Here is a 22,961-nt window from a genome sequence, read left to right on the forward strand (position 1 = left end):
TTGATACATAAAAAGAACTGCCAATCTAAATGAGATCGAGTGTAATTTTAGAAGTTATAATTATGTAAATTACAGAAAAGAGCATATAGACGTATTTGAAACGTCAATAACAATTATGGCCAATTAAATTCAAAATGATAATGATACTAATGAGATGACTAAACAATTTCTAATCGCGTAAATTTACAACAAAGACGATCCTAATTAAGAAATATCTTAAATATTAGTGGAAAATGATGTCCACTCCCTCCTCAGTCCTTATGTCATATATATATATTTTTTATCAGCAGTATTAGTATTCCCCCATTTAAAAACAGTGGGTAGGATTTGAGCTTACGCTATATACTCTATCATGAATCATGATTATCAAATTTTAATAAACAAAAGACAACTGTATTTCTCAAGGATGGTAGGTTCTTTCTCATGTCCAAAAAGTAACCCCTCCTAATACTAGTGATAAATAACCCTTCAAATGCATCATATCAAAGAGATATTAGTTTGTCATAAAAATAAAAAAATAAATAAAAAAGATATTAGTTGGCTCTTGGCACCAGCATCACTCTTTTCTTCAAGGGACCCCCTAAAAACCCATCTATTTTCCAAAAGAATTATTGTTTTTCAAAAGGAGAAAAAGTCTGAAAACCAAAGAAAATTGGAAGAGGAAAAATTAGAGGACTACAAGAGAGAGAGAGAGGGGTGACTTTGGAGGTAATATTGAAAATAATATGTTTGTTAATCCAAAGTCCATATATTTATTTACTCAGTTTGGTGGTTTTTGCCGGATGAGACAACCTACCAGTTGTTGCGGCTGTTTGAAGAGTGAGAAAGAGAGAGACTTTCTTTTGTTTTAGAGAGAGAGGGAGAGAGATTGTGACTGCTGCTATGGAGATGGGATCTCACTCTCACCAGCAGAATCATTACTGTTATTATTACCACTTCAACCACTGTCTTTGATCCATTTCAGCAACTAAAGCCCCTTCTTCTTCTTCTTCTTCCTCTTCAGGTATTACTCTCACTCTTTTTTATTCCCCATTTTGCCCCTCCCTGCATTGCCCACCAATCTGCCACTGAACCCATATCAAAGTTTTGCTCTTTTCTGTAGATCTTCCACATTGCCTTGGTTCTGGTTCAAAATGGTGATCTGGGTATGCTTATTTCTCTGATTTTGGATGTCAAAGATTGTTTCTTTTATGTTTCTGTCTTTAATGTACCTTGCTTAGTGTGGAGGGTTTGTCTGGTTTCTTTTCTGTTTTATTGATTATGGGTCATAGATTTAGTTCTTCTTTGCACTCTGGTTGGTGGATTAGAGAAATGTGTGAAGGAAAGAGTGACTTTTGAATGTGGGTTTTGGCAGTTCTTGTTGTAAAAAGGACAAACGGAGACCTGTTCGATTTTTGAGAGCTTTTATCTTTCTTCCTGTGAATTTTTCTGAGATCCATGAGGAGAGACACAAATCCTACAATCACTTCTTGTTGCTTCAGATCTTCCTCTGATGAAAATTCGTCTTTGGGAGATGGATTTCTGATTGAATCTTAGGAACCAGTGGAGTTGATATTATTCTTTGAAGTCTTTTGTTTGTTTAGGTAATTTTGTCCAGTTTCATAGGTTTCTACCTACACAATATCGGAATCTAAATCACATTTTAGTAGATACATTTGTGCCTCCTTAAAAAGAAAAGTTCTTTTCAAGTGATCTCTGAGTCCATGCCTAATATCCAGTATATGTTTACAAACTGCTAATGCTTTGGTTAAGTTTGAAATCTGAGATAGTATCAAGAGTTCGGTATTTGATCTTTGCTATATGCTAGTGTGTGGCTGATTTGGTTGTTTCTCAAAATTTATCATTTCACAATTGATAGTTAGCTCAATTGTTCATGCTAGTTTCAGAATTATAATTAAGAACAATACTTGACGATCCCTCTGTTTCTCTCTCTCTCAGTAGGACTTTGAACATCTCATCTCTTAGATATCCATCATCTCGTACATATATATTCTACTGCTGCGAAAGAAGCTTCATGGGTTCCAGATTCCCATCTCATCAGCTCAGCAATGGTCTCTACGTGTCAGGCAGGCCTGAGCAGCCAAAAGAAAGAGCACCTACAATGGGCTCAACTGCCATGCCCTATACTGGTGGTGATATCAAGAAGTCGGGAGAGCTGGGTAAAATGTTTGATATCCCGTCAATGGATGGCTCCAAAACTAGGAAATCTGGACAATTGACTGGTGCTCCTTCAAGGACCGGATCATTTGGAGGTGCTGCTTCACATTCAGGTCCTATTCCTAATGCTGCTGCTCGTTCTATCTATACCACATCTGGTCCTGTAACTTCTGGAACTGGTTCGGCTTCAATGAAGAAGACTAATTCTGGACCACTTAATAAGCATGGAGAACCTCTGAAGAAGTCATCTGGCCCTCAATCTGGTGGAGTGACCCGCCAAAATTCTGGCCAAATACCAGTACTTCCTACAACAGGCCTCATCACATCTGGTCCGATTTCTTCTGGCCCACTAAATTCCTCTGGGGCACCGAGAAAGGTATCCGGACCTTTAGACTCTATGGGATCAATGAAATTACAAGGTTCTGCTATTGTTCATAATCAAGCTGTGACTACTCTCGGCCAAGATGATTATTCTTTCAGAAAGAACTTTCCAAAGACAATTTTATGGTCTGTGATACTGATATTTGTGATGGGGTTCATCGCTGGTGGTTTTATTCTTGGAGCGGTCCACAATCCCATACTCCTAGCTGTTGTGGCAATTCTTTTCGCTGGTGTTGCTGCTTTATTCACTTGGAATACTTGTTGGGGAAGAAAAGCTACCACAAATTTCATTGCCCGCTATCCTGACGCTGAGCTTAGAACTGCTAAAAATGGGCAATATGTGAAGGTCTCGGGGGTATGTAACATAGCCAATACTGATGATATATTTCATATTTACATCTCTACTTTCTGTTTATCTGCTGATTGAGATTTAGTATTGTAGAAATCTATTTTTGTGGGAATTTCTTCATCGCTGTCTTAATTCTCAAATAACAATCCTGAGCTCACTTATACTCTGTGGGTGTCTTGTCAACTTTATTTTGAACTCAACTTAAAAAGATTTACTTTCTCTAACATTTGATTTACATCACTGAATTCCATGTTACATTTGATTCACATTACTGAATATGCATCACTAGATCATAGTTTTCCCAAAATTTTGTCATCTTTTTGTTAGAATTAAAATGGCGTAAGCAGAGGATAATCATTGTTTTTGCAGAAAGATTTAATCATTGTTTTCTATGAGTAGGATACTTAGCCTTGTATTTTTCTCCTACAAGGTAAACGTTGCTGCATCTGTCTTTTTATGCATGAACATGTCTTTTAATGTGCAAGTGTTTCTTATTAATGTAATTTTCATAAGAAGATAAGCATGTGTGAATTAGAAGATAGTCTATGAGAGATGCCTTAGAAAAGATAATATTTTCTTGGATGCTCTGTAAAGTCAAATAGATATTTCGCGATTATAGGAAGAGCATAGCCTGACTGTTATTTTTTGCCCAGTTGTTCATCATCCAGCTGTCATTTACCTTGTTTCTTCTTCATGAATAGTCTTGTATATATTTATGGCAATCGTGAATAGTCTACTCTAGGTTTTGATGTTACTGTTGCAATTCTTGAAGGTGGTTACTTGTGGTAATGTGCCCCTCGAATCATCCTTTCGGAGAGTTCCTAGATGCGTTTATACGTCTACAAGTTTGTATGAGTACCGAGGATGGGATTCAAAACCAGCAAATCCTACACATCGGCGATTTACATGGGGACTTAGATCATCAGAGGTGAGTAGCTGAAAAGTGAGAAGTTTGTTTTTGGAATTATGTAGGATGATGGCATAAAAATGATAAAATGTCTTGGTCGACCAGCATCCGCCTGATGTGCTAGTATTGATTGATGCTTAAGATTTTAAATGCTGAACTTTACTCATTTGTGCATGTTGCATGCAGAGGCATGTAGTGGATTTCTACATCTCTGATTTCCAGTCTGGGTTGAGAGCATTGGTTAAGACTGGCTATGGAACCAAAGTTACTCCTTATGTTGATGAATCCATCATTATTGATGTGAACCCAGCAAACAAAGACATGTCCCCAGAGTTTGTGAGGTGGTTGGCGGAGAGGAATCTTTCAAGTGACGACCGAACAATGCGATTGAAAGAAGGGTAGAGTCATCACTTGTTTTTTTAATTTTAATTTTCGAAAATACATTTGTACTGGAAATGTTAAGCAGACATTTAATTGTTCACTCCAAGTCAATCTTACATAACTGCAAGTGATGTTCTGTTGCAGGTACATCAAGGAAGGTAGCACAGTTAGTGTGATGGGAGTTGTCCAGAGAAATGACAACGTGCTTATGATTGTTCCTCCACCTGAGCCATTGACAACTGGATGCCAATGGAGCAGTTGTATCTTTCCAGCTAGCCTTGAGGGTGTTGTTTTGAGATGCGAAGACTCATCAAAAAATGATGCCATACCTGTTTAATTGCTTGTGCTCAAGAAGCATTTTCAGGTATTGGTCTTTTGAGAAATATTTTGTTCCCAATCTCAAAATCGGTGGGTGGTGGGTGGTGGTAGTGGTGGTGGTGTTGTAGTGAGATACAGTGATGAGCTTGATGGTTTAAGATGACGTGATTTTTTCATCCTTGTGTATAGCTTTTAGAAATTTTCTTTCCATCGTTTTTCCTAGGGTTTGAAAGTTTCTGTAATGGTGTGGTTTGTTCATGTAGTGGGGAGTTTTACGAGTTTGAGAAGACTGCATGTTATAAAGGAAAGTGTTATATAATTCATCAGTTAATTTCTGGTCTTGGGAACTTTATAGTTTCCCTTGCCCGTCTCTAAATTGCTTCTGTCTCTCTTGCAAGTTACAATCAGCATCAGAATGATTACCTGTTGAGTTTTAGCCTACAATTGATCGATACTGAATATTTTTCGCAACCTGGGTATCACTGGCAATTTCAAGTGCAGGGAAGCAATAACCGTGATATATATTTTTTTGTTTCTTAAATAGATACTTACCAAAGAACATGGATTCTGTTTTCAGTACCTAAACAAAGAGCTTTGAAAGCTTTAATAACTCGTGCAATCTCTCATGAACTGCATGGGGGCAGCTGGTCAGTTCATCATTCTATCCGCTCCCCCTTTTCAGCTGATCCCAGTTCATTCTAATGAATCAGTGGACACTCGAATAGCAGACTACTTGTTTTCATCGGAATTTACTGTTAAATGCCTGGCATTTTAACAGGAGAGTTCAGGTAAAGCCCATATGCGATCCTTCTACGACGGTAGTGTTTGTTTTGCGGAAATGAGGCTTGAGAAAGAGTGAAAATTTTGAATTATTTCTCATCCTTGGTATGGAGTTGTGCTAGCTTCTTTACATGGGAATGAGATACCCATGTGCTTTGACGACGTAATTACCCCTCGTTATCATTTGTGTAAATTTGTATATTTATTACCATTAAACAAACATTAGTCTCAGGATGACCTAGAGAACTTTGTTCCTGGAATTGGAGAAGGGATGAATGAGAATAAATGTCAAAAAGTTTCCAGAAAGTATGAGATTTGATTATATATCTTTGACATTGTAATCGAATCTCCGAAGAAATGAGAAAATTTGCTTTTCATTGGCCTTGACAGATCTATTGCGGAATTGAAAAATGAATGAAAATAAATGTCTAAAGGTTTTCTGAAAGTACGGAGATTTCATTCGATATCTCTAACCACGGAATCAAACCTTCGAATAAATGCGAGAATTTGCTTTTTGATGGTCTTGACAGCTCTGTTGCAGAATTGGAGAATGATGAATGAGAATAACTGTCTAAAGGTTTTCCGAAAATATGGAGATTCCATTACATATCTCTAACCACGTAATCGAATCTCTAAAGAAATTAGAGAATTTGCTTTTTAATGGCCTCGACAGCTTTGTTTTTGGAATCAGAGAGGGAATAAATGATAATAAATGTATAAATGTTTTCTGAAAATACGAGAATTTGATTATCTATCTTCAACTACGTAATCGAGGTTCGAAAAAGAAAATGAAAGAATTTACTTTTTAACTTGAGACCCACTTGCATTCTGATTTATTTTGTATTAATAACGGCAAGAAAAGTCATGTATTGAAATTATTTCCCTTACTGCCGTATACACATTTTAAGTAAAAAACGTATCACAAAATATCCGAATTCAGTACTCCTTTTATGAACAAATTCTTCACATATTCTCCAAAGAATCATCATTAAGGTACAAGCTGGTACAAGCTGTTAAGATGGCCATGACAACTCTGCTCCTTTCACTGTTTCACATAACCAAATAAGAGAATCAATCACATAGATTTTTTTCCCAAGTAGAAACATGTTTTTGGAAAAAAAACACAGAAAAAAGAAAAGGTTGAGGGCATTTCCGGAATTAACATGAAAAATATGTCATTTTCCAGAAGTACACTGTAATACTAATAATTCTCGTATATATGTTTATGTCTTTGTCTACCTTAAACAGTGAGTAGTCTTAAGTAATCATAAATTTTTTTTCAGTTTCGGAGGTTTTTGCCGGAGACAAGAGACAATCCACCAGTCCTTGTGAGAAAAAAAGAAAAAAAAAAAACAGAAACCCAAAAAGATTTTAGTCTCTATCTCTATCTCTCTCAGATTTTTTCTTTCTTTTTAGTGCTTAAAGATTTTGTCTTTATCAATCAAACCACAACCCATGTCTCCAAATCTCCAGATTTCGACTCCTTCAGGTATGCCAAACCTTTTCCCAGTTAACCCATTGTTGTTCTTTTTGGTTCTACTTCAGGTCTTGCTTCCCTTTTTCTACTACTGCTTCAGTTCTAGTTCCAATTTCTGCTTAGATCTTTTGCATTTTCCTACTGTTTTGGTGTAAATGGTGATCTGGGTTTGCTTCAATTTCTGGATTTGGGCTCTGTGAATGGCTGTTTGTGTTTTGAGATGGAGCCATTTTGATGAAGTGGTCGTATTTAAAGCTTGTGCTGGTCCCTATCTTCCTTGAAATCTGGCTTGTTTTTGTTGTTGGGGTTTGTTTTGTTGCTGTGAAAGTGTGGGAAGAGAGCTTAGAAACTGAAGGTTTGAATTTTGTCTTTGTTTGCACTGGGACTCAATATAGCTAGAACTGCCTACTGAACTAGGCAAGACTTGGAATTTTCGCTCGTGTTAAACTTATGTGCTAAACATTGGTAATAGAAGGTTTTGTATTTCTGTTATTTTATTTTATTCTAAGAATTGAAGATTCAATTTTCCAAGAATTGAAGATTTGGAGGCTTGCTTTATTTTTGGGATATACTGTGTGTTTAACCCATTTCTGGTTTGGTTGAGGAAAATAAGTCAATGTTTTGAATTTTGAAGTCCCAGTATTCATTCTCTTGTGAACTGAACTTGGAATCTCCATCTTGTTATTGCCTCCAATCCTGCTTGATTCGTTATTTGTTTCTACTTGATTCATTATTTTTTCAAAAAGTCATCTAGGAATTATATCTTTACTTGATTTGGACTGTTGAATCTGGCTTTTTGAGTAATAAACATTTAACGATAGTATGGTTCAATTTTTTCTTTTGAATATAATAAGAACCATGCTACTTAACCCTGTGAACTTTCAAATCCTATAAATACTCTGGTTATTTCTTCAGACCTTCTATTCCATGAGTATTTTGTTTGAAATTCTTATATGATTCCACTGTTAAAATCGGCTGCGCTCAAGTCTGGTCTATATCCTATAGATTGGTAATTAATTGTTGCTTCTTTGGATAATTAGTGTTTTACAATTTGCACTCTGATCCATATTATGAGTACATACTGAATAAGACTCTTCACTCTCTGAATGAAATTCTATAGTGCAACTTTGTTCTTACATTCGATTCTAATGTATCTTGATACAGAATGCTTGTGTGACTAAACAGTGATAGTTTTTTTTGGCCATATATAGAACAGAGAACATGGCATGGTCTTGGCTCTTTCACTGAGTTTAAATTAGGAGTGTCTGTGATGTTTTTCTTTTTCTTAAATTTGCTACTAGATTTGCAATCTCATATCCATTATCTGTTATCATGGTGGTTGTTGTGGATGTGGGTTAATAGGTTAGGTTTTTGGATAAGTAATGACTGATGTTTCTAACTATTTAGTGTTTTTTGTTTTTCTTTTTAGGAGCATCACATTAATGAACAGCTAGTCTTCTGGGGAAGAATCTATCGTGTAATATCTTGTGGACTCTTGGATCTTTCAAAGGAGCTAGATGGGTTCCAGATTCCCATCTCACCAACTCAGCAATGGCCTTTACGTATCAGGCCGGCCAGAGCAACCAAAGGAAAGGACTCCAACTATGAGCTCAGTTGCCACACCTTATACTGGTGGAGATATCAAGAAGTCTGGAGAACTAGGAAAGATGTTTGATATCCCTACAGATGGCTCCAAGTCCAGAAAATCTGGACCTATCACTGGTGGTTCTTCTAGGACTGGATCATTTGGAGGTGCTGCTTCACATTCAGGACCAATTCCTAACGCTGCAGGTCGTGCCGGCTATACTACATCAGGTCCCATATCTGGAGGCATGCCTGGTTCAGCTTCCGTAAAGAAGTCAAATTCTGGACCACTGAATAAGCATGGGGAACCCATGAAGAAGTCATCTGGTCCTCAATCTGGTGGGGTAACACCAACTGGCCGCCAAAACTCCGGGCCTCTTCCCCCTGTACTTCCCACCACAGGTCTCATTACTTCTGGACCCATTTCTTCTGGCCCACTAAATGCTTCTGGAGCCCCTCGAAAGGTATCCGGTCCTTTGGAGTCAATGGGATCAATGAAAGTACAAGGTTCAGTTCACAATCAGGCCATTACTACTCTTAGCCAAGATGATGAGTTTTCGTTTAGGAAAAACTTCCCAAAGCCAATATTATGGTCTTTGATTCTGCTTTTCATGATGGGGTTCATAGCTGGTGGCTTTATTCTCGGTGCGGTCCATAATCCAATTCTCCTCGTCGTGGTTGTGATCCTTTTCAGTGCAGTTGCTGCACTATTCACATGGAATACTTATTGGGGAAGAAGAGCTATTATAGGTTACATTGCTAGTTATTCGGATTCTGAGCTCAGAACTGCCAAGAATGGGCAATTTGTGAAGGTGTCAGGGGTAAGTTAATCTGTTGATGAACTTGAAAAGTTGAAAGTATGGCTTACTAATATTTTTGGTGTGTGGAGCTACAACTCTGTTGCTTTTATATCCTCTAATCCTACCATATTTTTTGTTGTAAATTTTTATTTCAGTTTTTTCTTTGACACCTAAGCTGTCATGTTTAAATTCCTTTTTTGGAAATCACCAGTAACGTTGTAGTGAGTTCAAAATGTGAATTACAGTAACTTGATAGTTTTTGGTCCTTTTTTCAAGGTTTGACCAATCAAAGGCAGACAATAAATATAAATTTTAAAAAAGAAAAAGAGACCTATTAGTAATTGTGAACACACTTGACGGCAGGTTTTAGTATATTTTTCCATGAGTGATCTGCATCTAGCCCTAGTTACAGAGAAACAAAAAGTATATAAGATGAATGCTGGGATAATTTCTGTATGGCAACGGATCAGGGGTGTAGATATATGGGTATTTTGATTGCTGGACATATGATTCTTGTACAACATATATCTTCTAGTTCTGAGACATGTGGGCTGCGGAGTTCAATATTTTTCCTTTTGACGATTTGTGTGCATATACTTGGTCTATATAATTCACAAGCTGTGTTGTTCTATTTTTGAAGGTGGTTACTTGTGGTAATGTGCCTCTCGAGTCATCCTTTCAAAAGGTTCCTAGATGTGTGTATACATCCACAAGTTTATATGAGTATCGAGGATGGGATTCAAAAGCTGCGAACCCTACACATCGTCGTTTTTCTTGGGGGCTCAGATCCATGGAAGTGAGTAACTGAAATTAATCGTAATATTTGGTTGACATCCATATAGTACTCTTCTTCTTCTTTTTTTCGTTTTTTTTTTTTTGGGTGGTCATTCGGTCGGCCAATTTCATTGCTTGCTTGTTCATGCAGGGTTAAAATTTTGACAGCTTCTGATGTGTTTTTGAATATAATTGTCAACTTTCTATCTATTTAAATTTATTGGTAAATTTTTCTCTGGTTCCCTGCTCTTCTTACTGTTGTTGCAAGGACCCATTACATGGTCACAAGTAACAGAGCCTGAGAATTCTCGGTTTTTAGATTTCACACTTATGACCAGAATTTTTTATTTATGGCAATTGACAGAGACGTGTGGTAGACTTCTACATCTCTGATTTCCAATCTGGGTTGAGAGCATTGGTTAAGACAGGCTGTGGAGCAAGGGTGACACCCTATGTTGATGATTCAATTGTCATTGATGTGAATCCCGTTAATGAAGAGTTGTCTCCAGAGTTTATTAGGTGGTTGAGGGAGAGGAACCTTTCAAGTGATGATCGTGTGATGCAGTTGAAAGAAGGGTAATAGCTCTGTTTTATAATTAATTTTAACTTTGTGTTTCATTTCTTGAGATGAAAAGTTGACCATAAAGTGTTTAGTGAAAGAAAAAAAAAATTTGCCAAAAGACGTAGATTATAAATGCCTCTGGGTTTTCCTAGTATTCTCTTTTGTTTAGTTGTGTCAAGGAGTTTATAGTTCACTTTGAGTAACCAATGTATGTGTTCTACCGAAGTGGTAACGGGTAAGCAATCGCTGTAGCGGTTTGTGCTTTCTTCTCCTCTTGTGGGTGGTCAGTGTGTAGATTAGGTTGATTTGTTTCCGAGTTGAAAAGTACTCCAACCTGAGGTTTTACCCTTGAGGTGCTGGAATCAGCCAAATGACCCGGTACTAAAATCTCATAAAAGAATCAGAAAATTGCTTTATTTTAAGGAAAATTAATCTTAATTAGTAGATTTTCATTATCTATTGAAGTGTGGGAATTTACTTGTATGTGATGGACCATGTCGCAATGTGGTACATGTAATGTATATGATTTCCTGAATTCTTCCATACAATGAGCTTGAATTGCAAAACGCCAATTGCTTGTGGATCTTCTGAAACTGCAATGTTGTACTTGCAGGTACATTAAAGAAGGAAGCACAGTCAGTGTAATGGGGGTCGTCCAGAGAAATGAAAATGTGTTGATGATTGTTCCTCCACCTGAGCCGATCACAACGGGATGCCAATGGGCCAAATGTATCTTCCCAGCTAGCCTTGAGGGCATCGTTTTGAGATGCGATGATGCATCAAAGAATGATGTCATACCAGTTTAGCAGTAAAGTAAATTGCTAATGTTTTTAGGTGTTGCTCCTTGGAGTATATTTTTTCCCCTATTATTATTATTGATGTTGGTGGGAGTGAAAAAGTTAGTTTGAAGCAGATTAGGATGGGAGTGGGGGGTGTGTAGTCTTTTTAACTTGGTGTATAGTTGTCCAGGGCTCGTTTCCATTTCGACTTACTTCTAGGTTTGAAGGATTGGGTGGCTTTATGAAGCAGAGAATTTACATGTTTAATTAGATTGAGTTAATGTTAATGTTAAATAGAAAGGCCAAAAAATAATTGGCTTTGTGTGTAGATGATTTTTTTCTAAATGCTAAATTGGTTTTGTATATCTCGAAACACCATTCTTCATTTTGTGCTTACATCTCGCTATACTGGAGAATGTATCTGTCAGCCTGTCTTATTGTCATGCATTCTGTTTTCTAATTTATAGTCAACAATTAATTTCTGTTTCATGATGGGATTTGGAGTGGCCTGGAATTCTTAGGATGAGCCCCTATTAGTCAACAGATTCATAGTTCACAAGTAGTCACCAGTTGTTTCTTGCTGTTTCCTTGGTACCACCTGTTTGAGATTGCTTCTAAACGCGCTTTTATGAGGAAAATCATTGGTTCTCAAAATCACTTTCAAACTCAACCAAAACTCAATATTTTTCTTTTTAATTTGAAAACGCTTCTAGTAGTCCTCCGAGAACTAATTCCAAGCAGACCCAACTCAATATCATAGGAGCAATGGTTTCGAGAACAGGTGATTTTGAGAACACTAAACCAAACAAAGACAACACTGCCTAAAACAAACCGAAAACCAACTTACAAAGAAGGGATCGTCTACAGTACATTAATGTATCGATACATCAAGTAAACTACGTTCAATACAGAGGTAGACTAGCTCAGTACATAAGTAAACATGCATGCAGTTAGTCTACCCTTGTACCGAGCTAGTCTACATCTGTATTGAACCTAATCTACTTGATGTATCGGTACATTAATGTACTGAAGTATTTTCCTACAAAGAATAACAACAACCCAAAAGGACATCCAAAGCCTTCAAGAACAGGCATTGATTCTCCATTCTACAAGAATAGCCCCATAAATTTTTGTTTACCATTAATACTCTGACCCCATGAAAGTAGTAATATTGCAGAAAAACCCCAGTACCTATATTAATAACCAACACCAGAGTCTGTGTCGGTTTGTAGCTTCTTCTCTCAGAGCAACGCGTAATGCCTAGTTCTTCCAACACTCACACACTAAACCCAACTCTCTCTCTCTCTCTCTCTCTTCATACATTGATTTGATTGATATTGATAGATACGTATAGTGAGGATGGTTAGAGCAGCTGGGAAGCACACATCGGCCCGTTTGGTCTTGATTTGCGTTGGCCTTCTGGGTATTGCTCTCATTGCTGATTTCCTCTGGGCTTCTTCTTCTTCTTCTCGTTTTGCTCTCATTGGCGCCAATTGGGCTCCTCCTGTTTCGCTCCTCACCCCCATAACCATACCCAACAAGGTTTGCTTCCCTGTTATCATACTCGTTCAATTTTCAGTCTTTTCAAGCTCCTTGTTTCTGGTGGCTTGAGTTTTCATCTGGGTTATTGTTTAGTTTGGGAGTAACTGTTGGAATATGAGATTTTGGTTTTGGTTGATTTGCTGAAGCTCGTTGTTGCTAGATGATTAGTTTATGTGGGTTTTTGAATGGGGTGGTGCAGTGGCATAGTCACATTGTTGCTGAATTTTTCGGCTTTTGATGTGATTTCCTATCTGGGTATTGTTTCGTTTTTGAGGAAATGGTTGAAACTGAGGAGAAGAAAAGGATGAAAAAGTTTGGATTGGAAACTACGAATGCTGTTAGTTTTCTTGAAGTTTTGGGATGCTCCGGTCGTTCCGTTGGAAGTTTATATATAGAAAAGCAAAGTGGAGATACAATGCATTTGTTCTAGATTGCTTATTGGTTTCTTTCATTGTGGATATGAGTAAATTCTGGAACTATGCTAAAAATGAATGGCCCCATTATTCAAGCTTAATGCCAATAATTGGTTGAGTACAACCACTTTCATGAACTAATACACAGTCCTTTTACTTATGTTGTAGAATATATTCCTGTTATGCTTTGGTGGCAAGTAAAGCTGTAATGTATCTTCGTCTCAGCACTAAATATTAACAATTCTTCATGTAACCTACAGGGAGTAGACAGTCAAAAGAACAATACAACTACCGGGAGGGTTTTGTCTGCAACTTTTGCTGATTTGCCTGCACCAGAACTAAAATGGGAAAAGATGGCTGCCGCACCTGTGCCTCGTTTGGATGGAGCTGCTATGCAGATTAAGAATCTTCTATACGTGTTTGCTGGATACGGTACAATTGATTATGTAAGACCTTATCTTGCTCGATGATTTTTTTTTTCCTTTTATATTAGTCTAGCTATCCATCCTAAATTTGTTAGGTATGACCTTTTCATGATTAGAATGGTTTGTTAATGACTCGTTTGTCAATTAACTTTCAAAATTGAGCAGATTGCCTTTACTTAACTCTGTTGCACTGACAGCTACAGAGTGCTCTAGCATATTCTTCTCTGGTTTTGGCTAACTAATTCATGGGACCCTATCTTTAAAATTTGATTTCTTTGTTCATTGCACTATACTGAAATGGTTTAGTGTCCTCAATTAACTAAATCAATTGTTGATGTTTCTGTGAAACTGACTCTTAAAATAAATGAATGATGTTCATTGGTTTTATTTTTAACGTGATGTAACTTTTAAGAAGTGAAGATTGATTAGTGTGTTGCTCAGTAACTCAATATAAATATTGATACTATTATATTGGTGGCTAAATGTCTAGGGTTAATAATATATTGCAAATGAAATAATGCGACTGTGTAGAAAAGATTGGCTCTCCCTTGTAAATTGCATGTTAATGGGCTGTAATGCTTTCTCTTTACTGTTTACTTTAGGTACATTCACATGTTGACATCTACAATTTCAGTGATAATACATGGGGAGGAAGATTTGATATGCCGAAAGAAATGGCACATTCTCATCTAGGAATGGTAACTGATGGAAGGTACATATACATTGTCAATGGACAGTATGGGCCACAGTGCAGAGGCCCCACATCTCATACATTCACCCTTGATACTGAGACAAAGAAGTGGCAGAATATGCCCCCATTACCAGTTCCAAGGTTTGTGCCTTAATAAGATTGCATGTAAAGCATTGTATGTTGCACTGTTTTAGTATTTGCAACTTCCCCCCCAAAACACACACACATACACAGAAACACCATTTTGTTCTTGTTGAACTATTTTTCTGCCGAAATTTAGTTAAAATTAGAATCAGATAGCTCCGAGTTTATCTTCGTTTTTTATGTAGATTTTTTTCTTGCCCGTTGAGAGTGACAGATTTTGTGCCTCACCGTCGTCTGTGAATGAGTGCCATTTAGCAGTGTCATTATCCTCCTATTTAGGACATCTGCTCATAGTAACCATTTGTAGCCCAAATAATTCTACAGTTTTCTATTGCAGCCCACAGTTTGATTGAATGGCTTGAACTTGGTGATTTTCAGGTATGCACCAGCAACTCAACTTTGGAGAGGTAGACTCCATGTAATGGGCGGTAGCAAGGAAAATCGACATACACCTGCAGTAGACCATTGGAGTCTTGCTGTAAAAGATGGAAAAGCATTAGAAAAGGAATGGAGGACTGAAGTGCCTATTCCCAAGGGAGGACCTCATAGGTCTGTTCACCATCTAATATCTGCTGCATTTATGTTTCTAAGCAATTGATGATGCCATTTACCTTGAAGGTGGTCAAATTACAATAATTTTTTTTTTTTTTTTCATTTTGAGGAGACAAACAAAACTTTTACCAGGAATTAAACATTCGAATACAAACTGTAGTGAGAAGTATGGCATCTGTACAATACATCTAAGACAGATATAGAGATTCATCCATAACAGTAGGCCCGTCAACATTTAAGACAGATGAACTAGGAAAGTGGCTGGCAGTTGTTTGATCCAATAGAAAATCAGAAAATTAAATCCCCATATCATATATATTGAAGTTTTTTATAGAAGTTCCATTTTCTGGTGTGAGAACTGTCAGCAATTATTTTCTGTCCATTTACACATCTGTTACCTATTAATTCCAGGTTTTGTCTTATGCAAAGCAGCTAAGATAATCACTATAGGTGTTTAGTTCAGTAACATAAAGAGAATCAACTATACAAGTAAGAAGCCCTTCTTAGAATGTATATAGTCCAGAACTCTGGGTTCTGTAATAATGTTAAAATTCTGATGATAGAATTACTTGGTTTCCAACAATCCTGAAGAGTGTTAATGGAGCTACCTTCCCTAGAATTTTGTTGTCAGTAGCATTTGGCTTTGAGTTTCAAAGCTCTGCTTAGAAATTGTAGAGTTTGTAGAGAAGGGGACAATAAAGGTTGCTTGTTGGGATCTTTGGATTTTCCCAAGGGGATCCAAATTGGCTCCCCTTCCCGATCATAGAAGAAGTGAAACATTACAATATTGGACAGAATTACTTCTGTAAATACTTGTGTGCCTCAGGTGGTCCCTTTCTTTCTAAGATGGTAATTTTCTATGATTTATACCCCCACACTGCTTTGTATCATAGGCCAAGGGAGCATAAATTATTATGTCAACTTTTCTATGCTAAATGAAGCAAAGCGTCTTGTATGGTAAATCCCACCAACTAATCTCACGAAAGTTCTAATCTGAAATTGGTATCTTCTTGTAGGGCTTCTATAGTTTATAATGATCGTCTTTATGTTATGGGTGGTCAAGAGGGTGATTTCATGGCAAAACCTGGATCACCTATTTTCAAGTGCTCTCGTAGGAATGAGGTAAGAACATGGTTTTTAATGTACCTTTGTTGGATCAATCATTACTGGGTTGCCTTAACAACAATCCAGTGTTTATGTTGGTTTTTCGTGCTCTTTTATAGTAAAGTTCAAGAAATTCTTTATTGGTTAGCTGCTTACAAATTTTTATTTTATTGATGTATTGCATCATCTATCTGTTGGACTGCATAAGATCTATGATGGTGTACCAAAAAACATGAAGAATCTACGATGTCTCCTTAGTGGACTTAAAGATTTTAATCATCACACGCTGACACATATTGCATTCACCTATTTAGAAGCATGTGCATTTGGAATTAAACCCCATCAATTACTTACTTGAGGCTTCAGAGCCCTATACAAACATCGAGTGAGTAAAGAAATGTCCAAAAACACAATATGTACTCTTATAGAATAAGTTTCATTTGTTATTTCTGATCATTTCAGGTTGTATATGGCGATGTTTACATGCTGGATGATGAAATGAAGTGGAAAGTGTTACCTCCTATGCCTAAGCCAGATTCCCATATTGAATTTGCTTGGGCTCTTGTTGACAATTCTGTTATTATTGTTGGAGGCACAACAGAGAAGCACCCTATAACTAAGAAGATGGTTTTGGTTGGAGAAATGTTCCAGTTTAACTTCGATACTCTGGTATTGGCTCTTTCCTCTTGTATTTTTAAGAAGCCAAACAAAATAGTTATTACATCTTAGTTGTTTACACACACCCACACAATCAGAAAAAGAAAAGCCATGTCTTCAACTGCCTCCTCTTTTCGTTGTTTATTAAATAGAAATATGCAGGAAAATTAGGTAAAAGAAGCGAAGGGGCATCCAATCCACTTACACTAGACATTTACTTGTGAAAGTGTCTTGGATCGTTGTTACTGACGAGTTACAAGGTTTTATATTGAGCAGACAAATTATAGGTGGGCTGTTAGAATTTAGAACAACAAGACATCTAAAGGACTATATCTCCTTTTAATATTTTTACAGAGAATCTAAGGAAATTGAGAGGAAGTTTATTATGAGGCTGACAATTTTGCCCTGGAGCACTTTTTTTTTTCCCCAAAGCAATCACCTCCAAAAAGATCCATGGCATGAGACAATTTGTGGCTTAACCTGTTGACCAACATTTGTGAATACGATGGTAGTTTGTTCTGCCGAACCTATATAACTGGATTTACATCAATTAGCAAACATGCCATAGCATGGATAAATTGTTCAGAAGTTGGTTGTCAATTAGGTTAACTTTTCTAACTATTAGTGTTTTGCATGCTATATCTACCTTTTTTTTCTTTTTAGTGGGTGCCAGCGAATTCTAATGCTGTCTCCTAATTTCTTTGAGCTTTGATAATTTCAGAACTGGTCAGTCATAGGGAAACTACCATTTCGAGTTAAAACCACGCTAGTAGGTTTCTGGAAAGGGTGGTTGTATTTCACATCAGGACAGCGGGACAAAGGACCAGAGGATCCAGCACCAAAGAAAGTGATTGGAGAACTATGGAGAACAAAGTTAAACCTGGGCTCGTGATGATTCCTGTTGGTTCTTTAGAGTTTCTGCCAGTCTGACCATCTGTATATCTTAGCAAATTCAAATGTGTTCTTGCAACAACTCTAATTACTTTTATATGATTCTTTTGATCTTTCACCTACTGTAATTTTAATTGTTAAAAAGCACACCTACATCTGTTGTGTAACTTTGCATTTGTATATCAAAATTTTCTTGAAGTATCAAAACGTTCTATGGATCTCAGGACTCTTGATTGTTCCAGAATTGGTATGACTTGTTCCGGAATAATAGACCATGGTCTAAAATTTGGATTTTGAACCTATGAGTGGAGATAGCCTTATGTCTATAATTTTGAATAATCGATATTATAGAGGCCGCAAGGTTCACATCTCACTGACATCATAAAATACGTGGAATAAGAAAAATAATCGTTTCTACTAAAAAAAAAATTCATTAAATGGGTCATTGCCAAAATTTCCAAATAGTTGATATGAATAATAGTTCCATATTGACCGACAGGGTGAGGAAATGGCAAATACAAATGGAGTTAGAATTGATCAGCTTTGCAATAGTCAGATGATAAAAAGTTGCTTGTTTTTTCTTATAATCTCAATTCAAAAGACACACACCATGTACAAGAAACGGTGAAACAAAATGGCATCCATTTAACTATTTACCGTTGCTCTAGTTATTTTCATCCTCCTCATAACTTAAGCACAAGCTCCACAAGGAGGAGCTCTCCATCAAACCTCAGCCCAGCTGGGTCAGCAGGTTGAAGTAAACCATCCACCATTCCGCCAAACATAAACACGCAACGCCCAGATTGATCTGCACAGGCACGATGAAATGACCGGCAGTTGGGTAGATGACCCTTTGTCTTCAATCTTTTCCACATTTTTGCAAATAAATGCATAGAGTTCAACATAGTTGGCTGCACCGTAATGGAGGGAACTGCAGTAATGTCTAAAACCCAGAAGTCATTCTTCCGGTGTCTATACGAGTCTTCCCCTCCACATATCAGCAAACGACCTCCTAAGATGAGTGTAGCCGAGTGACCAACCCGCGGAAGGGAAACTCCTCCAGGAATATTTTGTAACTCGTATAGTACTTGTAACCATTGTGGATGACCCTCACAAATATCCAAGAGCCAAAGATCATGAAGCACATCATATCCCAATCCTCTTCCTCCAAATAAAACAGTTCGGGTTCCCCCAATGCAAGTCAACGTGTGACCTGAGCGAGCTGGGGGAGATGGCTGCATAACGATTTCATACCAAGTACCAGTTTGAAAGTTTTCTGAGAGTTCCAATACCCATGTGTCACTCAGTCTCACACCAAACCGCCCAATTCCTCCATGGATAACCATCTTTCTACCTTCAATGCAGCATGCCGCATGAGCTCCTCGCTGGGGAGGTGCATTGTCCCCCACCACAAGCAGCCTCCAGGACAATGTGATACCAAGGCTATCATGGCATGCTACTTGCCCCACCCATGTATCGTTTTGGCGGTTTCCATTGTCATTTATACCTCCAAATAGAACAAGAAAATCATCAATTACAGCACATGTATGCCCAAATCTTCCACTTGGACTGCCCGAACTGATCCTCTGCCACTTCAGCAATCTCTGAAAATCATTACCCATGTATGCCACCCATGTGTCATCTAGATGGCGTCCTTAATACAGCAAGCAATGGAATATTAAAATAAAGTATAGAACCAAGAAACACAAGCATGTTTTAACTAGGAAGAAATGAGAAGACAATTCATTTTTCAATAGTTAGTCTTCTAAATTTCCATCAGATAACGTAAGTGCAGAACAAAATAAATACTTCTAAGATTGGCCTATTCTGATATAGCTCCACTGTCAAGGAGAAGTCTGTTTTTATTCAGCCACAAAGATTCCAGATTAGTATTATTCATGATGAAAACTCTAGGTCTATAACAAAAAGGATAGGTTACCCACATACGTTTGAATGACTGAAAACGAAGACCGCAACCACTATGTTTTTTTAGTCTTATATCAGGTGGTTTAGAGCACAGGTGTATGTAGTAAAGGTATAGAGTTCATAGAATTACTACACTTGTAAATACACATGTCTACTGTAGCTTATTCCTTTCCATTCTTTGTACAATTTGATTTGCTTATAGGATAGAAAAACAAGACTGCAGAATGACAGTTGTGTTACAATTGAAACTTTAAGCATCTCCTCAGTCAACCAAAACATGTCAGCTAAACTAGCATAAGAATGGACATGAGGCTAAATGTAGAAGGAAACAAGGTTCTAAAACAGTCTGTGTGCCAAGTAACAAAGCAACTAGTGTGAATGCAGACTATCCCTGTGTTTATCTATTTACTCTCGAAGACTCATATTAAGTAAGGAAATGAAGAGGATTAAATCATTAAATCTAAGTACCAGTGTAGCTTCCAATTCTATTTGCAACAAGTAATTACTAAAAAGAAAATGAGGCAATTTTATTGGCATGTTGAGGGTCATTTTACACAAAATGGTACATTCTATATGAATGCATAAATTTAACTCCTACAGTCTGAAGAGTACTTCGAATGGAAACTAAAATTGACCCCTATCAGTCATTTGGTCAAGTACAATCCACAACATCTCTATGGATGGACCAGCATGCCTCCAACCTAGGAGAGCCAGTAGATGATATAGAACAAGTAGAACGGGGTGCACAAACCAACAAGACTCCATGCCCTCTTTAGGTGCATACACTAGATATGACCATTTACTTTATGACTGATAATATGTTACTTAGAAGCTGGTATTGCTTTTATCTAGACATCGGATTATAAATTTCATTTGGAGCACATATGGTTCTGCTTCAGGACGTGTCTGATCTGTTTTTCCTGTCCTGTCTCTTCAGTTTCAGCAAGCATCCAGCAGCCTGGTGGGGATGTTTCTTATCATGTCATATCTCTTCTTTGTGTGCGTTCTAATTGTTTTGAAGCATTTAGCTGATATACTTACGAAGCTTTTGTTAAATTTCTCTATCAGTATGTCCTAGGAAGTTCAGTTCCACTCCGATGGTTTTAAGAATGCTATAAGCATGATGCTTGTCTACTTAAAACCAACAATCCAACTAAGAATTGGACTGTTAACAACCAAAAACTGAAGCTCAAGAAAATCTGGAAGGAACTTACTTTTGTCATAGAGGAAGTTCAGTTCCACTCCTATTAGAGATATGTTCACAAAATAACTAGAAGGAACCGACTTTGTTAACTATTCTCATAACTAAACATGTCATAGGATGTTCAGTTCCACTCCATGAGATTAGGGATGCTAGAACTCCACTAGCATATCATCTACTTAATCCCAATAGAAGATAAAGTTACTTAAGGATTGGATTGAAAGAAAAAGGAACCAACTTTCAGCATAGAGAAGAAAGCAAAATATACTACTGACAACCAGAAACTGAAAACTCAAGCCAGTCCAGCAACATATACAAAGATATCTATACACCGTATAATCAATATGAACCAACCATCAAAACCAAGATCATGAGCTATTCAGAAATGAAGTAAGAAGATATGGGCAATTCTGAATGAGGTTAAGTGACTGACCTCCCTCACAGCCACCACCAAACAAAACCAAGCAATCAGACACAAAATTGAGGGAATGAGAGGCCCTGGGAGTTGGAAACACCAGCTCAGCATCTGGATCAGCACACACTCTATGGCAATACACAGAGTCAAACCCAGAAACTTGCTTGTAAATCCTCATCCAAGGCAACTGCTGATTAGAATTTGAAGCCTTGATGGCCTCAACTGATTTGGTGCCCCAGTCCCTCTGGCATATGTACTCCCACAGAGTATCAGAAGCTGTGAGAGCTCTAAACTTCTTGCAAGTCATGGCAAAGCTGAGAATAGAATCAACAGGGAGGAGTAGCAAGATTGTGAAGAGGTGGTCTTGGGCTATTTGGGTCAATGGAGAGCCATTGCAACTGCTGCTGGTACTGGTTTCTGCCATGGTGGGTTGTTTTTTTTGGCTATGATTGTTCTGGAAGTGAGCTCCAAAACTGGGTTTCTTTGATCTGTTGTCGAGGTTGTTCATGGCAAAAGGGCAAGGTAAAATGGGTTTCTGTTTTGTTTTGTTTTGATTCGATGGTGGTGAAGAAGATGGTAAATTTTCCGTCTTGGGAAAAAGTTGGCATCTAGTGCCCTGTTGCTCTCGTCTTGTTGTCGAAGTCATTAGCCTTTTCAGTTCGTCTTGTTGTCGAAGTCATTAGCCTTTTCAGTTTCAAATTCACTCCCAACATGGTTCAGTCTGTACGGTTGTTTCTCCGAGTTACTTTCACCCAGAGTCACAAGACAAGAAAAGACTCATGATCTCGGAGACAAACATAGCTCAATCAAAGGTCTTTTCCTTCTCTCCTCTCTCGTGTCTTTTCCCTATAAAACAAAGGAAGGATCGGGTCAATATGCTCGGCAAAAGCTTAGTTATAAAACGAAGCCACTGAAGATACACACAAAGTTATATACAATCGAGTAATAAAGAAGAAATATTCATAGACTAGAAAGATGATGATCCAAAAATGGTTGGAGCAAGTATAGGCTTAACAAGACTTAGAAACGATCACATGGTGGTAGTGCATCCCTCATCGTCATTCAATCTTATTTCGACCAACAATTAGACATTGTAGCTTTTTAAACACATCAACTAAGAAAAACATGACACACGTGCAAAATAAATCATTAACATAATATACACAAAATATGAAACAAGCCTACAATGGGAGGTATTTTTCAAAGAAATAACAAAGTGTTGTAGTATATATGATTCACATGTACAAAACATGAGTCATAGTATAAATGTCTATATCATGTATACAAATAGGTACTTGAGTGTATAATGTAGGTATTGTGACTTGTGTGACAAGCTTTATGCCAAAGGGCAACAAGCATGACATTTTATCATCATCACAGCCACCATAGAAGGCTGCAGCTGTAAATGTAGAGGTTATCAAATTGAGTTACTCTTTGAGCTTTCACACTTGTAATATTTTCCTATAAATACCTCTTTGTGTGAGATGAATAAACACACTTGAATCTCTATTCTCACAGAAATTTTACTCTCTCTCTCTGTTTATCATTTCATACTTGTCCTCAAACACGTTATCAGCACGAAATTGCTCTAGAATCAGAATCGAAATTGAAAAGAGGAGAGGTAGTTCATAATCCGATCGAAGTCATTTTTTCAAACTTGCAAAAAACCTCCAAACCCTAGCTCATATCAAAGCCCTTGATTCAAGAAGCTCAGAACCGGTTTCAGAACCTCCAGAACCGGCCGGAAACAG

The 22,961-nt window shown here is 37.5% G+C and overlaps 4 protein-coding genes across 9 annotated transcripts; 3 read left to right on the forward strand and 1 right to left on the reverse strand.

Annotated features, from left to right (window-relative positions):
* The first annotated feature begins 752 nt into the window (after window positions 1–752).
* Window positions 753–4,869, forward strand: LOC112188559 (uncharacterized membrane protein At1g16860). Of its 4 annotated transcripts, XM_024327697.2 has the most exons (6): window positions 753–1,003; window positions 1,103–1,145; window positions 1,939–2,893; window positions 3,660–3,815; window positions 3,981–4,192; window positions 4,320–4,869. In XM_024327697.2, exons 3-6 carry the CDS (start codon window positions 2,015–2,017, stop codon window positions 4,510–4,512), a joined length of 1,440 nt encoding a protein of 479 aa, XP_024183465.1. In that variant the 5' UTR covers window positions 753–1,003; window positions 1,103–1,145; window positions 1,939–2,014; the 3' UTR covers window positions 4,513–4,869. The 4 variants fall into 4 exon arrangements, with proteins under 4 accessions (XP_024183465.1, XP_024183466.1, XP_040370778.1 ...); XM_024327698.2 differs by lacking the exon at window positions 1,103–1,145; XM_040514844.1 differs by lacking the exon at window positions 753–1,003 and having other exon boundaries at window positions 1,010–1,145.
* A 1,679-nt stretch (window positions 4,870–6,548) lies between these two features.
* LOC112186756 (uncharacterized membrane protein At1g16860) lies at window positions 6,549–11,614 on the forward strand. Of its 2 annotated transcripts, none has more exons than XM_024325262.2 (5): window positions 6,549–6,762; window positions 8,180–9,155; window positions 9,775–9,930; window positions 10,273–10,484; window positions 11,084–11,614. In XM_024325262.2, exons 2-5 carry the CDS (start codon window positions 8,268–8,270, stop codon window positions 11,274–11,276), a joined length of 1,449 nt encoding a protein of 482 aa, XP_024181030.1. In that variant the 5' UTR covers window positions 6,549–6,762; window positions 8,180–8,267; the 3' UTR covers window positions 11,277–11,614. The 2 variants fall into 2 exon arrangements, with proteins under 2 accessions (XP_024181030.1, XP_024181031.1); XM_024325263.2 differs by lacking the exon at window positions 6,549–6,762 and adding an exon at window positions 6,859–7,105.
* Window positions 11,615–12,470: 856 nt separating this feature from the next.
* LOC112186757 (kelch repeat-containing protein At3g27220) lies at window positions 12,471–17,886 on the forward strand. Of its 2 annotated transcripts, XR_002930893.2 has the most exons (8): window positions 12,471–12,791; window positions 13,465–13,650; window positions 14,232–14,461; window positions 14,843–15,013; window positions 16,033–16,138; window positions 16,583–16,789; window positions 17,132–17,285; window positions 17,499–17,638. XR_002930893.2 is itself a non-coding variant. In XM_024325264.2 (7 exons), exons 1-7 carry the CDS (start codon window positions 12,609–12,611, stop codon window positions 17,667–17,669), a joined length of 1,254 nt encoding a protein of 417 aa, XP_024181032.1. In that variant the 5' UTR covers window positions 12,472–12,608; the 3' UTR covers window positions 17,670–17,886. The 2 variants fall into 2 exon arrangements, 1 of the variants encoding a protein (XP_024181032.1); XM_024325264.2 differs by lacking the exon at window positions 17,132–17,285 and having other exon boundaries at window positions 12,472–12,791; window positions 17,499–17,886.
* Window positions 17,887–18,177: 291 nt separating this feature from the next.
* Window positions 18,178–22,080, reverse strand: LOC112187605 (F-box/kelch-repeat protein At1g51550). The gene is made up of 2 exons (XM_024326474.2): window positions 21,229–22,080; window positions 18,178–19,322 (listed from the first exon to the last, which is right to left on the reverse strand). Exons 1-2 carry the CDS (start codon window positions 21,854–21,856, stop codon window positions 18,352–18,354), a joined length of 1,599 nt encoding a protein of 532 aa, XP_024182242.1. The 5' UTR covers window positions 21,857–22,080; the 3' UTR covers window positions 18,178–18,351.
* Between the last annotated feature and the right edge of the window lie 881 nt (window positions 22,081–22,961).

This window comes from Rosa chinensis, chromosome 2, assembly GCF_002994745.2.
Source record: "Rosa chinensis cultivar Old Blush chromosome 2, RchiOBHm-V2, whole genome shotgun sequence".
In the NCBI taxonomy this organism is placed as follows: Eukaryota; Viridiplantae; Streptophyta; class Magnoliopsida; order Rosales; family Rosaceae; genus Rosa; species Rosa chinensis.